The 20,874-nt window shown below is 38.6% G+C and overlaps 1 protein-coding gene across 3 annotated transcripts in view; it reads right to left on the bottom strand.

The window, feature by feature from the left end:
• Positions 1–19,316, bottom strand: part of LOC116260303 (5'-3' exoribonuclease 3) — a 29,516-nt gene extending 10,200 nt beyond the window's left edge. Inside the window, exons 1-23 of one of the 3 annotated variants that reach the window (XM_031638537.2) lie at positions 18,945–19,312; positions 16,563–16,665; positions 15,563–15,639; positions 15,282–15,473; positions 15,078–15,197; positions 14,899–14,961; positions 13,594–13,743; positions 13,326–13,490; positions 13,042–13,119; positions 12,834–12,920; positions 11,043–11,408; positions 10,779–10,874; positions 10,451–10,546; positions 9,574–9,644; positions 8,439–8,567; positions 8,296–8,372; positions 8,174–8,214; positions 8,001–8,075; positions 7,751–7,908; positions 6,053–6,157; positions 5,879–5,954; positions 4,645–4,721; positions 3,670–4,579 (exon numbers count right to left, since the gene is read on the bottom strand). In XM_031638537.2, the coding sequence (XP_031494397.1) occupies positions 3,958–4,579; positions 4,645–4,721; positions 5,879–5,954; positions 6,053–6,157; positions 7,751–7,908; positions 8,001–8,075; positions 8,174–8,214; positions 8,296–8,372; positions 8,439–8,567; positions 9,574–9,644; positions 10,451–10,546; positions 10,779–10,874; positions 11,043–11,408; positions 12,834–12,920; positions 13,042–13,119; positions 13,326–13,490; positions 13,594–13,743; positions 14,899–14,961; positions 15,078–15,197; positions 15,282–15,473; positions 15,563–15,639; positions 16,563–16,665; positions 18,945–19,148 (3,228 nt within the window). In that variant the 5' untranslated portion in view covers positions 19,149–19,312 and the 3' untranslated portion in view covers positions 3,670–3,957. Of the gene's footprint in view, positions 1–3,669; positions 4,580–4,644; positions 4,722–5,878; positions 5,955–6,052; positions 6,158–7,750; positions 7,909–8,000; positions 8,076–8,173; positions 8,215–8,295; positions 8,373–8,438; positions 8,568–9,573; positions 9,645–10,450; positions 10,547–10,778; positions 10,875–11,042; positions 11,409–12,833; positions 12,921–13,041; positions 13,120–13,325; positions 13,491–13,593; positions 13,744–14,898; positions 14,962–15,077; positions 15,198–15,281; positions 15,474–15,562; positions 15,640–16,562; positions 16,666–18,944 lie in introns of those variants that run through there. The other 2 variants (XM_050079466.1, XM_050079467.1) reach the window with 2 other exon arrangements.
• Between the last annotated feature and the right edge of the window lie 1,558 nt (positions 19,317–20,874).

Genomic DNA, 20,874 nt, shown 5'->3' with positions numbered 1-20,874 from the left:
GTTTTAAAACTTAGAATAGATTCATAAAACCCTGCAATATAGTGTTCTTTGAATCTATCCGGAATAATTTTGTGGATATAAACGCTGGATAATGACAACCTGTTGTGGGTACTAGCGGTCAAGGTTCACATGCAGTTTCCGTGAGGAACTTTATTAAGAATGACCACCAAATGTTTGATTTAAGTCAGTTATCTTCGGATTATTGCAAGATTTGATGATCTGGGTAGCAGGTAAAACACTCCAAGACAGTTTATCCATGGCGAATTGATCTCCTTACTCTGCCCATACCTTAGAAAAGGATGTAAGTTGTGGGATGGAGCCATGGAGGTTCTTGACCAGGGAAGGTACAGAAAGCGTGTGGGTCTAAAAGGGGCTTTGTCTTGGAGCTGCCAAGATCAAGTCCAAGGCTTCAATGCTTATTGGCCTACATGCTTTTCTCGGTGGGTCCTGCCGTTCATGTGGTTTCGTTGGCGTATTGGATCTTGGTAGAGGTTGATGGTCCTTCTCACGAGGCACAGACCAGCGCTGCATGCTGGCCTGAGCTTTGCTTTTGAGCTTTTGGAGTTAGGTGAAACATCAAAATTCGTATGACCCAGAAGAGGAAAGGAACAATGGACACTTGAAGAATGAGGAAACAGCTCGTTTGGAGTTGTCTTTTTCGTCGCTGGATCCAACTTTCAGACTAATTTCCCGGTGGACCAAGAGCCGCTTGAGTTGAAAAATTGGGGTTGCTAAGCCAATTAGACCGGACTCTTTTTTATCTTTTCATGTAACCTTTTTATTTTTCTGATGGTGGTCTCCTTTCTTTTACTCTTTTTGTCATTTGGGTGGTCGTGGAAAGATCCTTAACTTCGCAGGTATCTTCTTCTTGCTAGCTTCTGATCGATGTCGGCGTGATAATTTAATGCTGTGATTCCAGACGGTGGTAGGTTTATAGTGCCACCCCCGCCCTAAGATTTAGGCATTTATGCTCTCTCATTAATAGTTGGGGCCTAGCTCTATCCTTTATCCTTGATTGGGTGAGAATATTTCAATTTGTGGACGTCATCACGTCTTGTTTCGTGGGGCATAATTTCATGAATGCTGTGATACTTTTCTTGGGTCCTCATAGAAAAACAGAAGATGTTAATAATTTTTTGATATGGTTTGGTAGCATTTTTTGAGTTAGTAGGAGGTTACCTATAAAAGAAGCCTAAAAACCCCTCATTTCCCTTGCCTTCAGGGCTATTAACTATGTACGGGACCTGGGTAGGGTACAATGCATTCTTTAAAAGGTGTCTTGGAACCACTGTTTGTAGTATCAGGAGAACAGCACCCATGGAAATCGAATCTACGATGCGCTTTCAACCCACTGCCTGCCCGATCAGTTATACCATGTCTCTTGAGACAGTTTACGCAACAGATGTAAATATCAAAAAGAATTTGAATATTTTTGGTTGGTTGACCGGCCAGAGATTGATCCTATCCAGACCTTTGAAAAGTTCAAACGAGGGAAAACACGTAACATTTGAAATGTTTGTTTTCTCTTGGAAAAATCTTTATAGAAGTTAAGGGTGTCCATACTTGTGATGCACACCCACCCGGTGCGGACCCTAACATTAGTTGCACTTGGGAAGCAGGCTGATCCAAGTCCAAAAAATGCACTCGGGGAGCTGTTGTTCCCATGAGTTTCTTGAATTCTAATAACAATGATACAATCATCTCCCTCAGATATGATAATCCATTTCTCATATGATTGACACAGTTGCCTTCCTAAAATATTCAGTTCTTATACCAGTGACACGATAATCTTCTTAATTCTAACAATTGACATTGTCAATATCACGTTCCAAGCTTGCTCTGTTTGCCTTGGCCACCTATAGCTATCTGCAAGATGCAACTTATGATGAATTTCCCACATTCACAGGAGCCTGTCGTCTCACCAACATCCTTTTAAGTTCTGTAATTATGAGAGATTTCTGATTCTTCATCCGCAGGCAGAAAGTCACATCTGGTCAGAATCTGAATTCCTGACCACGGGAACCATTATGACTTGCATTTGGTATTCTTTCATAGTTCTTGCCTCCATCTCTCATAGTCACCACATTGCAATCAATAATCAACAATTCACACTTCGTTGTCACCAAAGCGTAATCAATGATAACCTCTGTTTCTGTTTACTCTCCTCCATAAGTTTGGTTGTTTGAAAGCTTTGATTTTTTTTTTAACCATGAACTTCATTTTTGGTTTGTCAGAAACAGATCTAAATCAGGGAATTTGTTCTTCTGGATTGTCATAGCCATCAATTACGCTTCCGGAGCCATCATGGGCCCATAAAGCTCTTCCAGAAAACCAGTTTTTATCATATAAGCACCGATGCAAGTCTTATGAATCATAATTTGGCTGCAAGCGTCGCATGAATACGCATCACTAAGCCTTCCACTGAAACTGGCGTAGATGTCACCCAAACTGGTGAGCAAGTAATCAATTCCTTTATAAAAGAACAACTCATCCCTTGATATTTTGCAGCTAATTGGTTTCTAGTTTCTCTATACATTCTACAGCGAGCAGCATGGGGCCTCTCGACGGCTAACAATATTACTCTGATGAAGTTAAGTGTCCAGTTACCTGCCCCAGGATAGGTTTGATTAAGGACGACAACAGCCAAGAACGAAGCAATTTGTGTTCTTTGTGCCTCTGCATATAGGTTAGCTTAGGAATTTGTCCAACCCTGCGAACAAATTTTGGAGGACAGGTATTGGAGCATGTGATATCACGTCGACGATTCCACGAAGTTCAAAGCTCTTCACTCACGTAAGAAGCTGACTCCCACAAACGGAAATTCTCATTCAATGAGTAGCAGTCAAGACAGAGTGAAGACTTGCACGGATTGCCAAGCATGTGGCTCATAGGGCGCAAGTTTGGGAAGTTGATAGGATAACTCTGTAACCAGCGGATTCATGCCTGGCATATCAGAAAAACACAGAAGATTTCACTAACCAACGTCGAGCAATGTTTACCAGACCCACCTGTATGCAGATTACTAGGTGGCAGACAACCGCACTAACATGTTCGAGTAACTTTTAGATTGTTATTCAGTGCCATGACTAGAACCAACCTGTTTAATTACCAATCTGATTACCGCAACTTCATTTCCAAAATCGCATTCCACAATTGACTCCAGGCTTTTGCGGATGGAGTTGCATTGCTAACTCCCGAAATGCACCTGTTACTCCCCACACGACATGCTGCTACCAAGCTGTGCCAATATGCACCATATCGGTTAAACATTTCTCGTGCTGCTGATTTATTGCAATCACTTGCACACCAAGTAGCATAAGGCTTTTGATTCAACCAAGATGTAAACTTATGTTATTGTCGAAAAGGCATGCGGGTATCCAGTTTGGGAACGCATGCGTCAGATGAAATATCCTTTGAAAAGGAAGAAACCAGATAATTCTTCATAATAAAATTTCGGAGACTGACCCCAGGCAATTAGGATCCATTACTCTCTTGCTCATCCAAGAAATCCCACTGTTCACGTCAGATTCGAGCATTCATAGGGATATCGTTTGTCCGACAAGGAAACTAATGGGATTTAATTGGAGACACCGGCACATAAGCATATAGAATAGGGGTCAAAACGAATTCTAAGCCTGCACTTCCATGTTCAAGCAAGATCAAAGAACGGAGGGCGTCAACGATGCATCTGTTCTTCCATTTCATTTTCTCTACTCTACAATTTTCAATATAAACGAGAATTCCATGTCATTATGATACAATGGCCTCTCGGGCTCGATCATATCTCAACAGCAAATTCCGGCTTATGCCCTATTCACCTAATTCTTCAAACAATATAATAAAAGAATGCATCTGAAAACTGCGATTATTCAAATTAGCTACTATACAACCATCTTAGGTTATAGGAAACTCAGCCTGTAACTATGGAGGAACTCCACTGCGAGCATCAGCAAAAGACTAATATCTGCCTTGTGGATATCTTCTGCTGCTACTCCTATCCAAAGATGAATACCTGTTGGACACAGATTGCACGTTGGCAGGGCCTCTGTTGACACCTGATTGACGGGAAGCAGTGCCACGACTTGGGGGTTCCTCATAATGTCCCCACTGACTCGGTGGTGGTGCTACTACTGGTCCATAACTTCCATAGCCCCCATATCCTTGAGGTGGCATATACTGTGGAGCAAATGGTCGCTGCACAGGCACTGCACCATAAGGTGTTGCTGGTACACCATTCTGATATGGAGGATGGTATGGTTGAGCGGGTTGAGCCTGCCAGTGTGACCTCACATACGCTTGTGATTGATCAACATAACCCTGGTTATAAGCATGGCTTGGATGCATCTGAGCAGCAGAGGCTACAAATCTTTCTTCACGATTAATGTACCCATTCCGTGGCCTTTGGTTTTGACTATGGTATCTGCCATTTTGGTATGGGGAAGACGAACTGCCAATCAAACCACCATCAGTATATGGCATCTGCCCATGACGCTCGTGTTTCATTTGTAAGCTATTAACCACAAGTCGATGAGCTGCATCTCCAAGCTGTTTACCAGAAATTGCTCCAGGAGGATTGTGCCTGAGATATAATGAACATGATTAATTCCTTTCCGTCCATCATGATCATAAATTGATAATGCTTACCTTCCATTGTCGTATCTCCTTCCATTGTCTTCGTGCCAAAGGACAGGTGCTGGCCTCAAGTCCCCGACTGTGACAATCTGCAGGTCATAAATGCCGTGGTGAAAACCAAAGTACAACTAACTGTACGTGGAAAACCAGAAAAGTGCAAGTAACTACAAGTGATTAGGTTGTATTCGATATTCAGAAAAAGTAAAAAACTAAGGACCTAATTGTTAAGAACAAAAGAGAAACCAAAACCGAATTGCAAGAAAACAGTCCGATTGTAATAGAAAAAGGTTCAAAAAAGTAAGCAAACAGAGAAAACATGAACGTTAGACCATACATACAGAAGACAAAAGAAAATGACAACTGAGTAGCTATTATACGTTGTCATCTCAAACTTTTGAACTAACAACAGCATGAATTCTGAACTAACAGCATGAAGTCATTGTAGAAAAAATGAAAGAAGCACGCACGAGAACATTTTCCAGTCAAATGTGTTTCATATTCTTTTTTTTCTCACTTGAGTAGGGTAGACCCGCATGGCTTCACAAAACCATTTTGGACATGGAAACATACTAGTCACCAAATCTAATAAAATGAGACATATCATAATTGGTGCTCGCACATGCACGAGTGCAATCAAACTATCATTCAGCATAGAAAATTTCAAAGAGGAGGTCACCTATTCCATGATCCCGCACCTGAGGCCAACCATTCTATGTACCCACCAAAAAGTGTTGTAAATGAATTTATGTATGTCTAAGGGCTCATTCAGTAACAATTTATTTTATGAAGAGAAAAGCTGTTCTAACCCTTGAACCAGCCTACATAGACATACGTTACCTATGTGCCTAATCTCGCGGGAGTCAGGACATGCATAGGTAAGTGCAAATGCATACACAGGGCAAGCATGCATAAATGAAGGACTATTTTTCAAGATCCAACCCCAGAAATTGCAGTAGCTGAAGCAAATCATGTTAAATCATTATTGCACTCTCAATAAGAACACAAAAATAACATAAATTGGAAGTCCAGCTAGCAAGCTACAATCCATGAAATATTGAAACTCTAGGAAATTACAAGGCATTTTGCAACTTTGCTTAATAAAGTTCACATGGCATTGCCATCAATGCAGGTTCAAGAAGCAAATAAACAATAAAATATCTAAGCACAAATCTGTCAAATCAAGAGGCAAAAAAAAACTTTACTCTCAATCACAAAATAAGTAAAAGAAAACATTAAAAAAAAATACCTTTGGAGGCATAATCACACCCTCAGGTGGCTTGGTAATGTGCTTGTGTGCATCTGGCAGCTTGTAGATAGCAGATCTGAATCGTAAATAAATTGGAGATTAGGACACAATCAAAGATCAGAGTAGTTACAAAGGAGACTCTTTATTACAGGCCTAGGCAGACTATATACTTACAACACTTGATTTTGTGTGATGTCCTCCAATCCTTCGACCGGGGAACTAAAGATTGGGGGGCATGCATCTCCATTACATGGAGATAAATAGCCATTCATCCCACCACTGAAAGGATGAAGACATGTAATCAGATACCTATGGGAGGTGACAGTTCACAAGAAAAGAGGGTTTAAAGATTCAACATGCTAGAGGCATAACAACGTTAGTAGATGATCAAGGACCAAAGAAAAATCATAAACCCCAATAAACAGGTGATCTGTGGACCATATTCACAAAATATTGCTATCATTTTCAATTTATCGCATTTTTATCACCAAAAGAAAGAAGAAAGATGTTTTGTATCAATCTTCAATTGACTACCAACAAGAATTTTTTTGCAAAAATATTATGATATTATCCCAATAAAAAATGAGATCTTTTAAAAAAAGTCCTTCCTTGCTAAAGCACATGCCCTTAGAGTTGAAAGTTCAAAAAGACGTTGAAAGTCATGTAGTTTGAAAGTTGAAACCTTGACCCTCAAATCTTGTTGGTGCCATTATATTTTCTCATGCAGTGTTTTGTTGATAGCCCAGTATGAAAATTATTACTTATGAATTGAGACTCACATATGGTGCCTATGGACAATTTTGATTTGCTAATTGTTATTTATTATAGAACTAGCATGTTGCTTAATTAGCAAATTTTAACTCGTTTACTATTTTTATCTTCACATTTCTTATGACTTTATTTTTTCTTCTCGTTCATTTTAGCTATTTTTTGGAGTTCTTTTTCTTTCTTCTAGAAATTTCATGAGGTTTACCTGAGAACTTCCACCAAAAAATACTCCAGAAAATCAGCAACATAAAAACCCCATAAATGCATTTCTATCTATAGTGCGAACAATGAACGTTGTCTACCAGAATCGTGTATGGTACAGACAAGAGGGCATAGTAATAATATAATGCATTATGATACTTATTATATAACTTAAGATAACTAGGTTAAAACTAAATTGAACATGTCATGACACTGCATAGAGGCCCTGATCATCCTAACCTGCAAAACAAACCCTTTCATCCCCTCAATTCACTTGCAGCCTCTGACCAACACCGCACCTAGCTGATCGGTCGTAAAATGCTGCCAAGAAAGAAAAAAAGAAAAAAAAAAAAAAAGACAAGGTGCACCTTGGGGAGTGAATTGTGATTTTCCTAAATTTGGTGCTTTGAAGGGAAGTTTACGAACATACAATAACTCTTGTCCCGCTACAAGACGCTACCATGCCACCATTTCGGCCTACCAACAAGCCTAGGAAACCAACCTTAGCTTTCAAGCATAACATGCACAAGCACTTTGGTCCAGAACCTAGTTTTCAAACAAAACATGAACAAGGAATTTGCTTCAAATGAGTAACATTTTCCTTTTTGTCTCCTAAAGAAGCTCATTTTCTGCTCTGCCGACAGGGAAGAATATTGAATAGTTGCTTTCTGGATCAGCTTTAGTTGCAATGCTTATCTACAAAATAGATTCTTCTAGAGAACAGGCTAAACTAACTGAACCTGACTTGCCCTTTTTTATTCAGCACAGCTGATTGGACTGTCAAACGGTTCTCGAGAGAAAGAAAGTAGTGATAAATGTATGAGAGGCTGAAAGCTGTACTTCCTAGAAAGAGAATAAACACGCATGAAATAGGTTTTTGGCAAACAAAGCTTGCAAACAAACCTGGCTTGTGGATCAATTTGTTCTTTCACTTCTGACCGTTCCTTAGCGGAGCATTGGTTGAAGCGATCATATAGGGAAAATATATAAGGGGCCAAAGGATGACTAACAGTCAGAAACAACATGTCAAACATTACACTGTTCCTCCGTGCTTCCTCTTCCTACATTAGTATCACATAGCTCTGAGAACAAGAGACAACAAAGACATTAAAAAGAACCAAGATTCATAAATACATTAAGTAAAATACCATACTGTTAAAGTATGCTCAATCTTGCTAATCTCTCCAAGCAGTCGTCCTTCATCAATAAAAGGTAGCTTAGCCACACCCTTCAAGCAAAATAGAGATCAAAACAGAGTCAGTAGTCAAATCCAAAACATAGCACAACAAATTCATTTCTCCATGCATTCTAGGATAAGAAAATAACCTGCCAGGAATAGCGTTTGCCATTCATGTCTACTTCAAAATCTGAACAGCATATCATAATAAAGTAATTAGAATGGTAAGATAAAATCATCAATACATTAAAATGAAATCTAAGAGATTTACCAGTTGGATAAAAATCAATAATAGGTGAGTTAGGATCCATCATCAAGCGCCTATATTGCTCTGGGAGTGCATGCGAACTGCAAAAGTATCAATTAGTGCCCTTCAATAAAGAGATGGATGGAAGCAGACGTAACAAAACCAACCTGGCAGCAGGAAATACACCCATTAGCTGATTAAAAGGTTTGAAGGGAGAACCGAGTTGAAAGTTTATATTTAACTCATCCAAACCCTTGATATCAGAAGCAAACGGTGCATAGTGATAAGGATAAAACCTGCACAAGAGAACGCTCATGGTGAACAAAGAAAAAGATGCTAAAAAATAAGCACAATACTCAAACTACATACAACTAAAAAGCTATTTTCTGACGTAGATGTACTCCAACTTAAAAGAACGTAATAAATGAATAATACTTAGGCAAGAACAGTATGAAGGGGGAGAAATAAAAAGCAAAAGATACACATACAAACAAGTATGTCATTTGTCAAAAAATATTGTAGATATACATTTCTAAGCAGCCGGAGCAGCTTCATGAAGAACGTTTGTCATCCATTGGCTGATTGGTACCATCAGAACCATGAATGGCACCAAATTCTTAAAAACCGTCTCCTCCATCCAACTCTTTCCCAAAGGGCACTTACCAAACAACACATTCATATTTAACAAATGGAGAGAAATTTCCATATACAATGAAATTTAGGGGTCAGGAATTGCTTAGTCCTTGACAAAACAAGGTTACAAGATCCAGCCGGCCTTGTGTCTGGATCAAGTGTTAACCATATCCCGCCACATACTAAGCTGAAACCCATGCCCTTTTTCTTGGTTTGGCAAACTCCAACCCATTTCATATTGATAAAGGTGCAATTTGACCTGCTGCTACTGGTAAATCTGACAGATCTTGTCTAAACACCTAACAATTGATGCAAAATTGAGTGGTAGCAACAATTGATGCAAAATTGAGTGGTAGCATTAAATAGTGAAGGAGAAGAGCAGCTTTGTCACTCAGTTCTCACAATATGCCAGTAAAGCTCATGGGTCTCACTAATACCCATCCTTAGCCTGCAGAAAAGTTGCCCCACCACCCAACAGGGAAGAAATTGAGGAAAAGGCTACTGCACGATCACCTGCATCTTGTTATGTGCATGCACAAGTGCAGATGCACTGAAGGAGTAAAGATTCAAAGACCAAATTACAATTGAAATTACAAAGATGGCCAACCAAACACCAATTCATTCTCAAATATCCTAACACGATGTTCCAGATCTCAGAAGTTGTCTTACCATTTCCATGAGCACACTCCTTCATAGTAGTAATGCATAACCCAGCATAAACCTTCTGTATATCTCAAAACCTAACAAAACAAAAAACCAACATTATTAGCAAACAGCAAAAGACATGCCCAAAAGGAGAGGAGGAGAAAGAACAGAACTACATGCACGTTCACAATCTTTCCTTTAAACATAGAATGGTGTTTCCAGACATTATTTAACCTTATCTTTGATAAAGTTGGCATATGGTACTGGTATTATGTGCCTTCCTCAATCTTTCTCCAAACAAGAGAAGAAAAAAGGAAAGAACTTGGAAAACTACACAAATGTTAAAATATAAAGATATCTATAGAAAATAAAGTCATCAACAGAAACTGTTAACATTTCATAACATGAAAGTATCAGAAATTATCAATGTAGGAACACTCCGAAAAAATAGTCACCTTCTGAAGACTACTCAATGTTGAAAATACAACAGCAGAGTTGTTAATATTCTAAAATTAGTGTGGGTGTGCACATAAGATAAAGGCTTAATAATATGATTAAAATATGCAATAATGCTTAGCATTCTGAAAAATAAAAGGTTCAAAAATAGGCTGCCAGAGAAGAAAATAACTGCACAAGGGACCAATATTAGTTGAACGGACAATCCTTTTGCTTTTCTTGTGTGCCATATATACAGAAAAGCAGGATTTTTTTCCAATGACGCTTTTCAAAAAGTTCATTAAACCGTATCCAAAAGCAATTTCAGTTTAGAATGGCACTAATATGCAGTTAACAACTTCTGTGAATATGTATTTGCTAATTCCATATTTCACAGATAAGATAAGAACTGGAAAAGATAATTGAAAAAAGGGTATCAAAAGCTAGTTTAGTTTGTTCAACTCACAACATCTCTTCTTATATTTTCAAGTTCTTCGGGTGTTTTTGCAGAGAACTTCTCCTCATAGTACCGCTCCTTCCACCCAGGCTCACCAAGCTTAATCTACAAGCACGAAAGGAAACACAATTGGAAAATGGTGCGATAGCAGGTTTTTTGCAACTTAAAGAAAAACTAAATGATTGACCAGCCCATACAACTGACTGGGACATGGAAGACTGCTTACAAATAGGAATCACCAGATAAAGGCTAAAAATCCAACATGGACCGACACACAAACATAACCATTAAAAAAGTGAATGGCATTAAATAGCAACAACAATAGGCTTTTCTAAACCTTGTCTTCCTCTGGACTTCCAGAGTTGAAAACATCAGACTTCTCCCGAAGCACATCCTTGAGTTTAGCTTTCAGCTCTTCTTTGTTTTCCCGAGTCTGCAACCAAGACCAATCATGAACTCAGATAAGCAAATAACAGTAGCTATACAACAAGAGAAACTTCATGACCTACTAGAATTCTAAAGAGCATATTCCATTATCAAGCACACTATTCAGAAAACAGAAGCATGAAGCTAACTTAAAGCACAGAAAAGATGAGCATACTTCCATCTCGAGATTGTTTTCAGCTGCAACAATAGCCGCACCAACACTAGCCCCCTGTACTGCAACACGGGCAACTTTTTGGGCTCGAACAGAAGCCCTCTTTTCAGATGATGTTCCATATTGCTCCGTATCTATTTTTAGAGATGACATCCCATCAGTCGTATGACGAAGTTCATACTGCTTCTTGATATTTGCAAACTTGTTGGCAGATCCTATATTCTGATATGGAGAAGCTACAGGAGCTGAAGCAAGCCGGGATCCTTGAAAACGAGCCACTGGAACTAAAGAATCAGGGCAAACTTGCGGTTCCACATCATCTCCCCGCCTAGACTGAGCCTTCTCACGCTTAATTCTCTCCGTCTGACGCTGAAAATTTCCAAGACAAATACAGCAAGATTATTCATTTTTGTAAGTCATATGGAAAAGCATATTCTTTAGGTGGTAGTTATACCATGACATACACATGGCAGGGCTGAGATTCCACAAGAAGAGCAACATAACACTAGCTACTCCAGGTTGGGGGTAGGCCCTGCTAAATTACATATAGACTGCCTGGGAAACTCAAAAGGACATATTGAAGTATCGTACTTATAGAGGCATAGCATCAAAGGCTGGCTATGCATGACAACAACGAAAAGGAAAAAGTAAACAGCAGGACTAATCACCAATCAGTAGTTAGTAACCAGTCATAACTGGAGCCTGATTGCCAAGGCATCAGGCTCTGAGTTTACATTGTTTCAACACTAGGGTTTAAGCCTTCTCATGCCTCCCATTGATGATAACCAATGGGCAGTTAATCTTGGACAAGCGAGAATCATAAATATTATAATGCAAGAATTAGAACGCCATGCCACTACTACAACATAGTAGTTGCTTAGTCATAGTGATCGAGACTCCAAGCCAACGAGGGGCTTAGGCATGGTCCAATCAAAAAGTTTTTGAAACTTAACTTCAATGTGCACTTTAGAACATTAATGATAAAAGGATCTCGGGCAACTCAATCAATGATAGCCCTATTTAAACAAGTCAACTAACAGTTCCAAGTAAATCACATATTCACACTGAGGAATGTTTCCAAATCAAGCCGGTTTTCCTACCTAAAGATTTCCAGCTTCTTACAAGCCAACATCACAAGAAGGCCTACATTAAAGTTCTCATAACTGCAATAACATGCAGATACAGATGTGTTTACACGTAAAGAGTGTTTTACATTCTTTAACATGTAAAGGCCACGAAACATTTCATCATGGACCACAACATGATGGGACCACCAAATGAGACAAGCTTCATGCTCATATATAACACAGAAGAGACATGCGGTCTTCGAGTACATGGCCCCACAACCATGGCCAACTAATATCAAAAGAAGCACATAAAATATAAAATTGTCCAAACAAGACCTCCAAATAAAATTTATCAGGAGATATTTAATAAGTTATGCGACATGCCTTGTCATAGAATCCCTTTCAGAAAACAAGGAACAAGAAGTCTCCAGTTTGTATCATCAAAAACCTGGTGGAAATTAAATGGATCCTGTGGAGTGCGCTCATAGCAATTATTGTGTTCTAATTGGAAACCAACCTACAATAACTTATCAAGCAAGAATGATGAAATCAAGCATACAAGCTAAATTTTCAAGAACAAATACATTTACATGCTTAGAAGCATTAAATACATACTGCTAGCCATCAAAAATATAGTGAATGAGCTTAAAATCCAAATACTCCAAGCCCAACCAACAAATAGTAGCAGAATAATGATCTGGAATTCAAAAGGAGACCAGGTGGAGACCTGATGAAGCCGAGATCGTTTCTGAAAAATTTGATCTTCATATGATCCCACTGCCTGAATAAAGTGTTCAACCCTCTTCAAGTTTGGCTACAGAGAAAACGAACAAGACAGGAAAAAATGGAGATTAACTGGGGGAAAAAGCAGTGTCCGATTACATAAAAGTCATGGTGCTAAAGAAACAGGGAGAAAAGTCCCCTAAATTCAGTACCTCACTGGAGTCGGTCAAATATCCACCCATTGCCCTCAACTCCTTTTTGTACACGGCCATGAGCAAGTTGATTGCTCCCTAATTATATATAGCAGATATTCAGTCAGCAGCAAATATGTGCAATAATACCCTCAAAGTTTCAAAAAAAAAAACAGAAAATAAAAATGGGTTCATGCATAGTCCAATGAAAAACAAAAAAAGTAAAACAAGATCATTTTATAAAGATGAATTAGGAAAATGAAAACATTCACAAATTACCATCTAGGAAGAAAATGAAAACGAACCTCTCGAATTTCTAGAGTGGGCATATGTGGAAGAAAATCATTGCCAACAAAGAAACACATAAATATGAAATCATCCACTATGCGTTCAAAGTCAATCTTAAAAGGAACATTGGGGATTCTGAATTCATATTCCAAGTATTCACGTAGTGTCCAAATGTTCAGAAACTGCAAAGACAATGAGAAGAGTGAGGCACAGAGCAGTAATAAGCTGAATATGGCAGTACGTTGCAAAAAGCTATGTGCAGGATAAAGAAAGGAAAACTTATACCTGATAAGGCTTTTTTGCGACAGATGCTTCTGCACTCTTTTCATCAAATTCTCCAAACTTTCTCTTCTCTTTACCTTGGCAATCAGCTGCTAAATGGCCCATCTGACCACACAAAAAGCATTTGTCTTGCTGCCCAGGGGTAAAAACAATCTGAACATCCACCAATCATTTGACATTAGCAATATTTGACTTGACTCAAAACAGCATTGGCATAACTACATAAGTATCTAGCCCAATTAATAGAAACATTTTTTTTATACCAAGAAAGTTGACCATGTCCAACTGCCATGTTGTTTTGGTTTCTTAAGTTAGCAAACACCTTAGTTGTCAAGGCACCAAGGCAGCGCCTAGCGCCTAGGAAAAAAGGTAGCCTTTTTTTTTTTTGGTTTTTTAGTTATGTTAACCATTACATAATACAATTATGCACTTACTCACTGAATCGTAAGTTTCTATTCCAAGTAAAACTTGAAAAACTGTTCTGTTCTAATTGAATGATTATACTTTGTAAGTAAAGCCAAAAAGTAAAACATCAAAAACTGTTCCGTTCCTGTTCACATGACAGATTAAGAGTACATTTCCAGCTTAAACACATACTGGAAAACTGTGCTGTTCTGCTCTAGCTGATGCCTCAGTTTGATACACAAAAAAAACACGTCATTCTTGTTTACATACCGGACAACACATTGCAAATCATATCAAATCAGTACATATAACATACATTACAAGTTTACAACAAATTGTACATATAAGTTATAACGTATAATATACATATAATACACAAAACACCCTCATAAATGAGAAAATAAATCTGTATTCAGGTTGCAAAAGTGAGGTCTGCATGTATTTCTCTAATTAGTAGACGTGCACTAAACAAGAGAAACTGGTGGTATTTTTACCATAAACCTAGGTTTTAGAGCACATAAGATATATACAGAAATTCATTGGTTTCATAGAATATGTACTTAACGTATGGCTGGAACTTAAACTTGATGAGTTGATATAGAAAATGTAATTAACGTACAGCAAACTGTACTTAAAGAACAGAAATTATATAATATAACTGTATAGAATATAAGTAGTTATGGTATAACAGTGCATAATAAGATTACAAGACTTAATTTGAAGGGAAGGTTACTTTTCACCTTCCCATGGCCTAGGCATGCTAGTGCCTAGTCCAGCCTAGGCGCCAGTCTAACGCATGTCACCTAAGTGATGGACTTAGGCGACAGGTGTGGACTCACGCCTTAACAACTAAGAAAAACACACAAACAAATTATATAGCAAATACAAAATTCATCTACTAACCTCCCTTAGGATTGAGAAATGAACTTCATGCGTAGCTAAAGCCAACATAATTAGATCAGCATCCTGTGTTCAGAAAATAAATCAGTACTATCAATGTGTATGCTCCTGTAAACTGAATATACCAATTATTTAGGTCGACAAGGTTACCATGAAAGGAAGATTATGGGAGAAAGACCTACCAAGCCATATAAGCAATGGCGTGTATTTGGATCATAGCCTTGCAGGTTTCTCTGAAGACGTATGTACGACATGATTTTGTGCTCTCCTTCACCAGGAACATTTGCATCAGATAGGATTACCTTCAAGAATACACAATCAAAAAAGTTAGTGACATAAGAAAATATAAGATCATACATGGTAAACAAAAACTTATGATCAATGACCTTAATGTTCCTCCATCCTGGATCATAGTTCAATCGCAAGTGAATGTAATACTGCAAGGCCGTGGAGAGAACACCCATAAATTCGGTTCCAGGGGTAATTACATTAGAATCACAAGTTTGAGATTGCTCTTTTGGAGGAAGCAACCTTCCCTCCTTCTCAAACTCTTGTCTTAGGCGCTCTTCTTCTGCCGCCTGCAAGGAACAATGAGGCTTGTGAGATGAACAAGAAATGAAAAAAAATAAAGAACTACATTGTTTCCATAACAATGGCTACTAATTACCGCTTCAGCAGCATCCTTGGCAGCCCTAAACCGCCTTGACCTTTGCTGGTTCATCTTAGCTCTTGGTGCCACGCCATCTATACTAAGTCCAAGAATCAGTCACATGGCCAGAAAGAGAAGTGAATCAACAGATACTGACACTATATTACAACATCAAACACTTGTTTTGGACCAAGATTTTAAAAATGCCAAAAGTAGTGTAAAACCAAGGAAGAATACAGCTGAAAGTTATGTCTTGAGACATCTAAAAGACTAAAACACAAGGAAATTTTAGCACGTCAAAGTAATCCTATGTTCAAAAATTGGACAGATTCAAAAAATCTAGCATATGGTCTCATTCAAATTAAAGAGTCAAAATTCAACAACCTAAGCTCTCAAAATCAGAAGTCAGGCATAGGTCATTCAGAATAACAAAAATACTAGATTTTTTTTTCCCTCTACATGTGTGTGAGAGAGAGAGAGACAAAATGTGAGTGTGCAGATATACACACACACACACATAACACAAGGAAAGCATAAGGTCAGAGATTATGAATTGACGAGATGATTAGTCTGACTAAGTAGTTGCTGGTTTTACAATACAAGTTGATTGACAGGAGCCGTATGAGATGGAAATCTCTCCCACTTCACACCTCGGAATAACGCATTGTTCTTATAGAGTAGAGAGAAACGTGCTTCCACATCTTCTCAATCTGAAATAAAATGGCTGAGGAGAGGAAAGGTTCCTTTTGGAGGGTACTCCCAGGAACGGATCCAGTGGAGATGGGGTGGGGCCTGTAGCTCAGAGGATTACAGCACGTGGCTACGAACCACGGTGTCGGGGGTTCGAATCCCTCCTTGCCCACAACCGGCCTCAAAGGGGAAGGCCCCTTTCCTTTCCTTTATTACCTCTAGGGGTAGGAAAATCATGATCATGTAGCAGACGCAAAGCTATGGAACTCGGGTGTAGGTCTTTTGTCGAAATGGAATGGCCTTACTAAAGCTATTCAAGACAACTCACCAATCGCCATATATAAAAGCTTCCTTGGGCGTACCATCACGAACAGTCGATCTATATAGTCAAACATGCACTGGAAGACCTCATCAAATGTAGTTGGAGAAGGCTGACAGCACCAAAACCAGAAAAAAATGTATTAATTAACTTTGAAAAAATGCATAAAGAAGCAAACAACAGTATAGCAGCCATGAGCATTTGCAACATACTGACTATGGTTAATTGGTAATTTAGACAATGACACATCAAAGTAGTATTGGTAGTTAGCATAGTTATGCAACTTAACTACGAAGAAATCAATTCCATACATCTTAAAAACTAGTTTCAGTGGTCTCACCACATTGTATCATGTACAACTTAAATTAAACTCCTGCATTACACGTTATGGTATGATAGGAAGTGCATCTTCCGATAAACTTTCAAAACCAAAAAAGTGAAAAACATTGAACTTAAAGTTATACAAATTTCTTAAAGCTAAATACAGGTCTGTCATCAAAGGCATTCTTACACATTTAAAATTAAGAAAATAAATAGGCCTGATTTTGTGCAAATTTTTAGGAATAAAGTCTACGTTTGTACTCCAAAGTCCAAATAAACAATTTCAAATTTTATGGTCATTAAGTTGCTTCAGAATTCTACACAATAAAAAGTAACCTAATCATTTTGATACTCATTTGCATATTGACAGTAGTTTAAGTGGTCAGTTATAATTAAAGTATCCACGTTGTAGGTAGTATATACTTGTTATGTTGTTATGCTAATGCAATTCATTTTTTTTCAAGAGAGAATATTTTTCCAATTTTCTAGATTTCTTCCTTTTATTTGTGTGGAGCCTGATATTCTTTATTTTTGTGATTTTTTAACATTAAAATGTTAAATAGTAATTTTTTACATAACATAATCTAACTTCATATCTGACTTGTATGGATTACAAATTATGCATATTGACAAGGTCGGATCAACGTATGCATAGATATGAACTACAAACAGTAAATCATAGAACCATTCGAGACAATGAACTGTATGGAATTAAAGAGCAGCAGGCGAGGCACAATTGTTGTTTGTTGATGCAATATCTTAGATCCACAATTGTTGATGCAATATCTTAGATCCATGAACTTATTCTTTTGCACCGCATTTAAAACTAGAGATGTAAAAGGATATAGCAAGAAAGCAACATAATCAGATAATCTGATTTATATCAATCGAATCCAACCATGCAAGAGCACGACTATCATGGCAGAACTCATGCAAAAATGTTGAATTTTGCAAACTAGTTATGAGTCCACTCAAGAACTCATAAAGCAACCTAGAAACAGAGCAGAATTTCTCAGCATTCACTAAAAATGAACTAAAAGAAGTAAAGAACTGTTAGAATTTATGACTACACAAGAAACTTTTCTTTTTGTGGCCTGGAAAAAAGGGAAAAAATCACCTGCATGCTCCCCTTCTTTCCTACCAAATCGAGCAATCGGTCAGTATAAATTATGCGTCAGATTTGGAGAAGTATGTCCATGTCAGAAGTCTATACGTGGCAGATTCGAAGATTGTGTTCACGCTAGAATTCTATATGATTTCCCCTTTTCCCCTGAATTTGTGTGTAGCTTTTACTAGAACGTTTGTGGTTCACCAAACCCAAGATGATCGTGCAATGAACTTTTTGGTTTTGCGTTAGTCATTGGAAGATAAGTTTTTATGATTCAATTTCTGTTTTCCCATCGTGGATATTGTGGATATTTTCATCTAGAAATATGCAAGTTGAAACAGAAAAGCACAATCTCTAACAAATCAAAACGGCAGAACCGTCCCTGAAGACCTCATAGGAAAACAAGGAAAAAAAGCTCAAGACACTCTCAGGAATATTTACTGATTCCACCACATTAGACAGAGTCCTGAAAGAGCACCTATCAAAACTCAAAGTTCAAACTCTCCATTTACGATTAGGAACAAGTTCAACTACAGGTTTTCAATTCAAAGGTAAGGAGGCTCCTCCCTCCACGAAGACTCGTTCCTGACTTGAGCACAAACCTAGATTCTCGTCTCATTGAGACAGCCACAAAAAAGAAACTAGTGTGAAGGGACGACAACAAAATCTACGAGCTGCATAACGAGTGAAGGACAAACAAAAAAATGTTTCAAAACAAGACGCTCCTATCGCCACAGTTCAGAGTTTAATCTCGAGGACCGTTAACATCCAAAAGTACAGATCTAAACTGTCAAAATAATCCTAAGGGCGCAACAACAGCTAAACCTCAAGGCAAGGAGGAACAACGCCAAAAAAAAAAAGGAGAACGACGAACAGTTTACTTCAAGAACATCTAAAATCGACACAAGAGAAATCACGTGGAGAACCCAAAGCCAGAAGTAAGAGAGGCAAAGGGCGCGTACCCTGTCCTCGGGGTGGAAGCACGGGTGAATGATGCCGTTCATGTCGAGGTAGAGGTTGTCGAACTCAATCTTGTTAGGGTTGGGCTTGCTGGTGTCGACAGGGATCTTGACGCCATTGATCTCCACAGCTTCCTCCTCAATGACGTCCACCACTACCATGGGGTACTTCTCCGCCAGCCACCGATAGAACGCCGGAACTCCCATCCTCCCGTCGCCGGAAAAGCACCTGACAGCAACCCCCTACCTCTCGTCTTGTTCCTTAGGTAGAATAAAACCCTAATCCAGGGACTGCAGACAGCAACCAACCCCCCGACCGCCCGAGAGACGAGACCGGAACGAGGAAAAAAAATTTTCCTCTCCCGCCTTTTACCTTTCCTTTATGTCCAAAATATCTTGCACTCTTTGTTTAAACCCAAGAAACTCTCGTTGATGTGTCGCGCATTTTAGAGAAGAAGAGTGGGGAATTGGGAAATCGGTGGCGGGCGGAAGACACCCGGACTATTTGAGCCCTAATTCGACGTTTGACTCAGGCGACATGCGGATGCGACGTTGATTCGAGTGTAATGTGAACCGTCAGATCTACGATCCGGACTTCCCGACTCCCGCCTTTTGGGCAACCCCCGATCTAAGATGAACGGCGCATAAAATTTCCATTTGTGGATAGACATTCATGGGTCGAAAAAAGAATACGCTCTCGTGGAAATATGTGACGCGAAGTAAAGCCACTACGAAGATTTCGTAATATTTTCATGCTCCATGGGAGCGTATTTTATGAGTCCCCTTCTTCTTCTTTTTTTACCATAAGGGCATTTTGGTACTTTTCTTATACATTTTTAAAGATTTCATTTTTATGTAACCTATGACCTGTTTCCTTGAAGATTATTGGCTGTGCTTCAAAATTTTGTGTTCTTGGTTTCGGCCGTCTTGAAGAATGGATAAGTTCAAGTTTAATTTTGATAATATTTGCCTAAGATACTACCGATTTGAAGTTCTACCAGCAAGAAATATTTTGTTTTCTTTTTTTATTCGATTTCGCTAGTGGATGTGATATAAGGACGATTCGTATGAGTGAGAGGATTATGACCCACGTTTCACCAGTTCAACTAAATTTATTGGGAATTGATTTGAAAACATTAAAAAATCACTTTTAGGACAAATAAATGAATCGAGTGAGTATAATAATGTTAATACCCATATCCAAAGTCTTACAATGTCATTGGGTACACTCAAAATACATGTTCATGGAATCACGTGTAGAGAGAATGGTGCCTCAAAATACATGTTCATGGAATCACGTGTAGAGAGAATGGTGCCTGAGGGGAGGGCATGCCGGTGCTTAGGCTTCTACTTGGATGGTGGAATTATCCTCTCGCTTATCGGAAACTCGCTTATCGGAAACTTGTATGCCGGTTACTCAAATTACATGTTCATAGCATCACGTGTAGAGAACGGTGTCCGAGGGGAGGGCGTGTCGGGGGGCTAGGCTTTTACTTAGATGATGGGATTATCCTCTCGCTTACCGGAAACTTGTATGCTGGTTTACTCAGACGGCGGGATTATCCTCTGCGGCTTGATCCAGTTTGGCTTTAGTTCAAAGGAAAAACCCTCAATCAATTACTGCACTTTAATCTGAAAGAAAGACAATGATGAACCAACCCTCAATCAAAAGCACGTCAGTATCCAACTAAATCGAAAGAATTAAAGACGATAAAAGAATTAAAGAACTTAGTAGCTGCAACTAAATCGAAAGAATTAAAGACGATAAAAGAAAACAGTTAGTGGATAACCTCATTTAGTTCTGGCCTGGCCCAATAATCAGATAATATGGTGCCAACAATAAATTTTTAAATTTTAGTCATCCGTTAGTATTTCATTATATATATATATATATATATATATATATATATATATATATATATATATAATTTCA

This window comes from Nymphaea colorata, chromosome 9 (assembly GCF_008831285.2).
Source record: "Nymphaea colorata isolate Beijing-Zhang1983 chromosome 9, ASM883128v2, whole genome shotgun sequence".
In the NCBI taxonomy this organism is placed as follows: Eukaryota; Viridiplantae; Streptophyta; class Magnoliopsida; order Nymphaeales; family Nymphaeaceae; genus Nymphaea; species Nymphaea colorata.
This window is presented reverse-complemented; position numbering and strand designations above follow the sequence as displayed.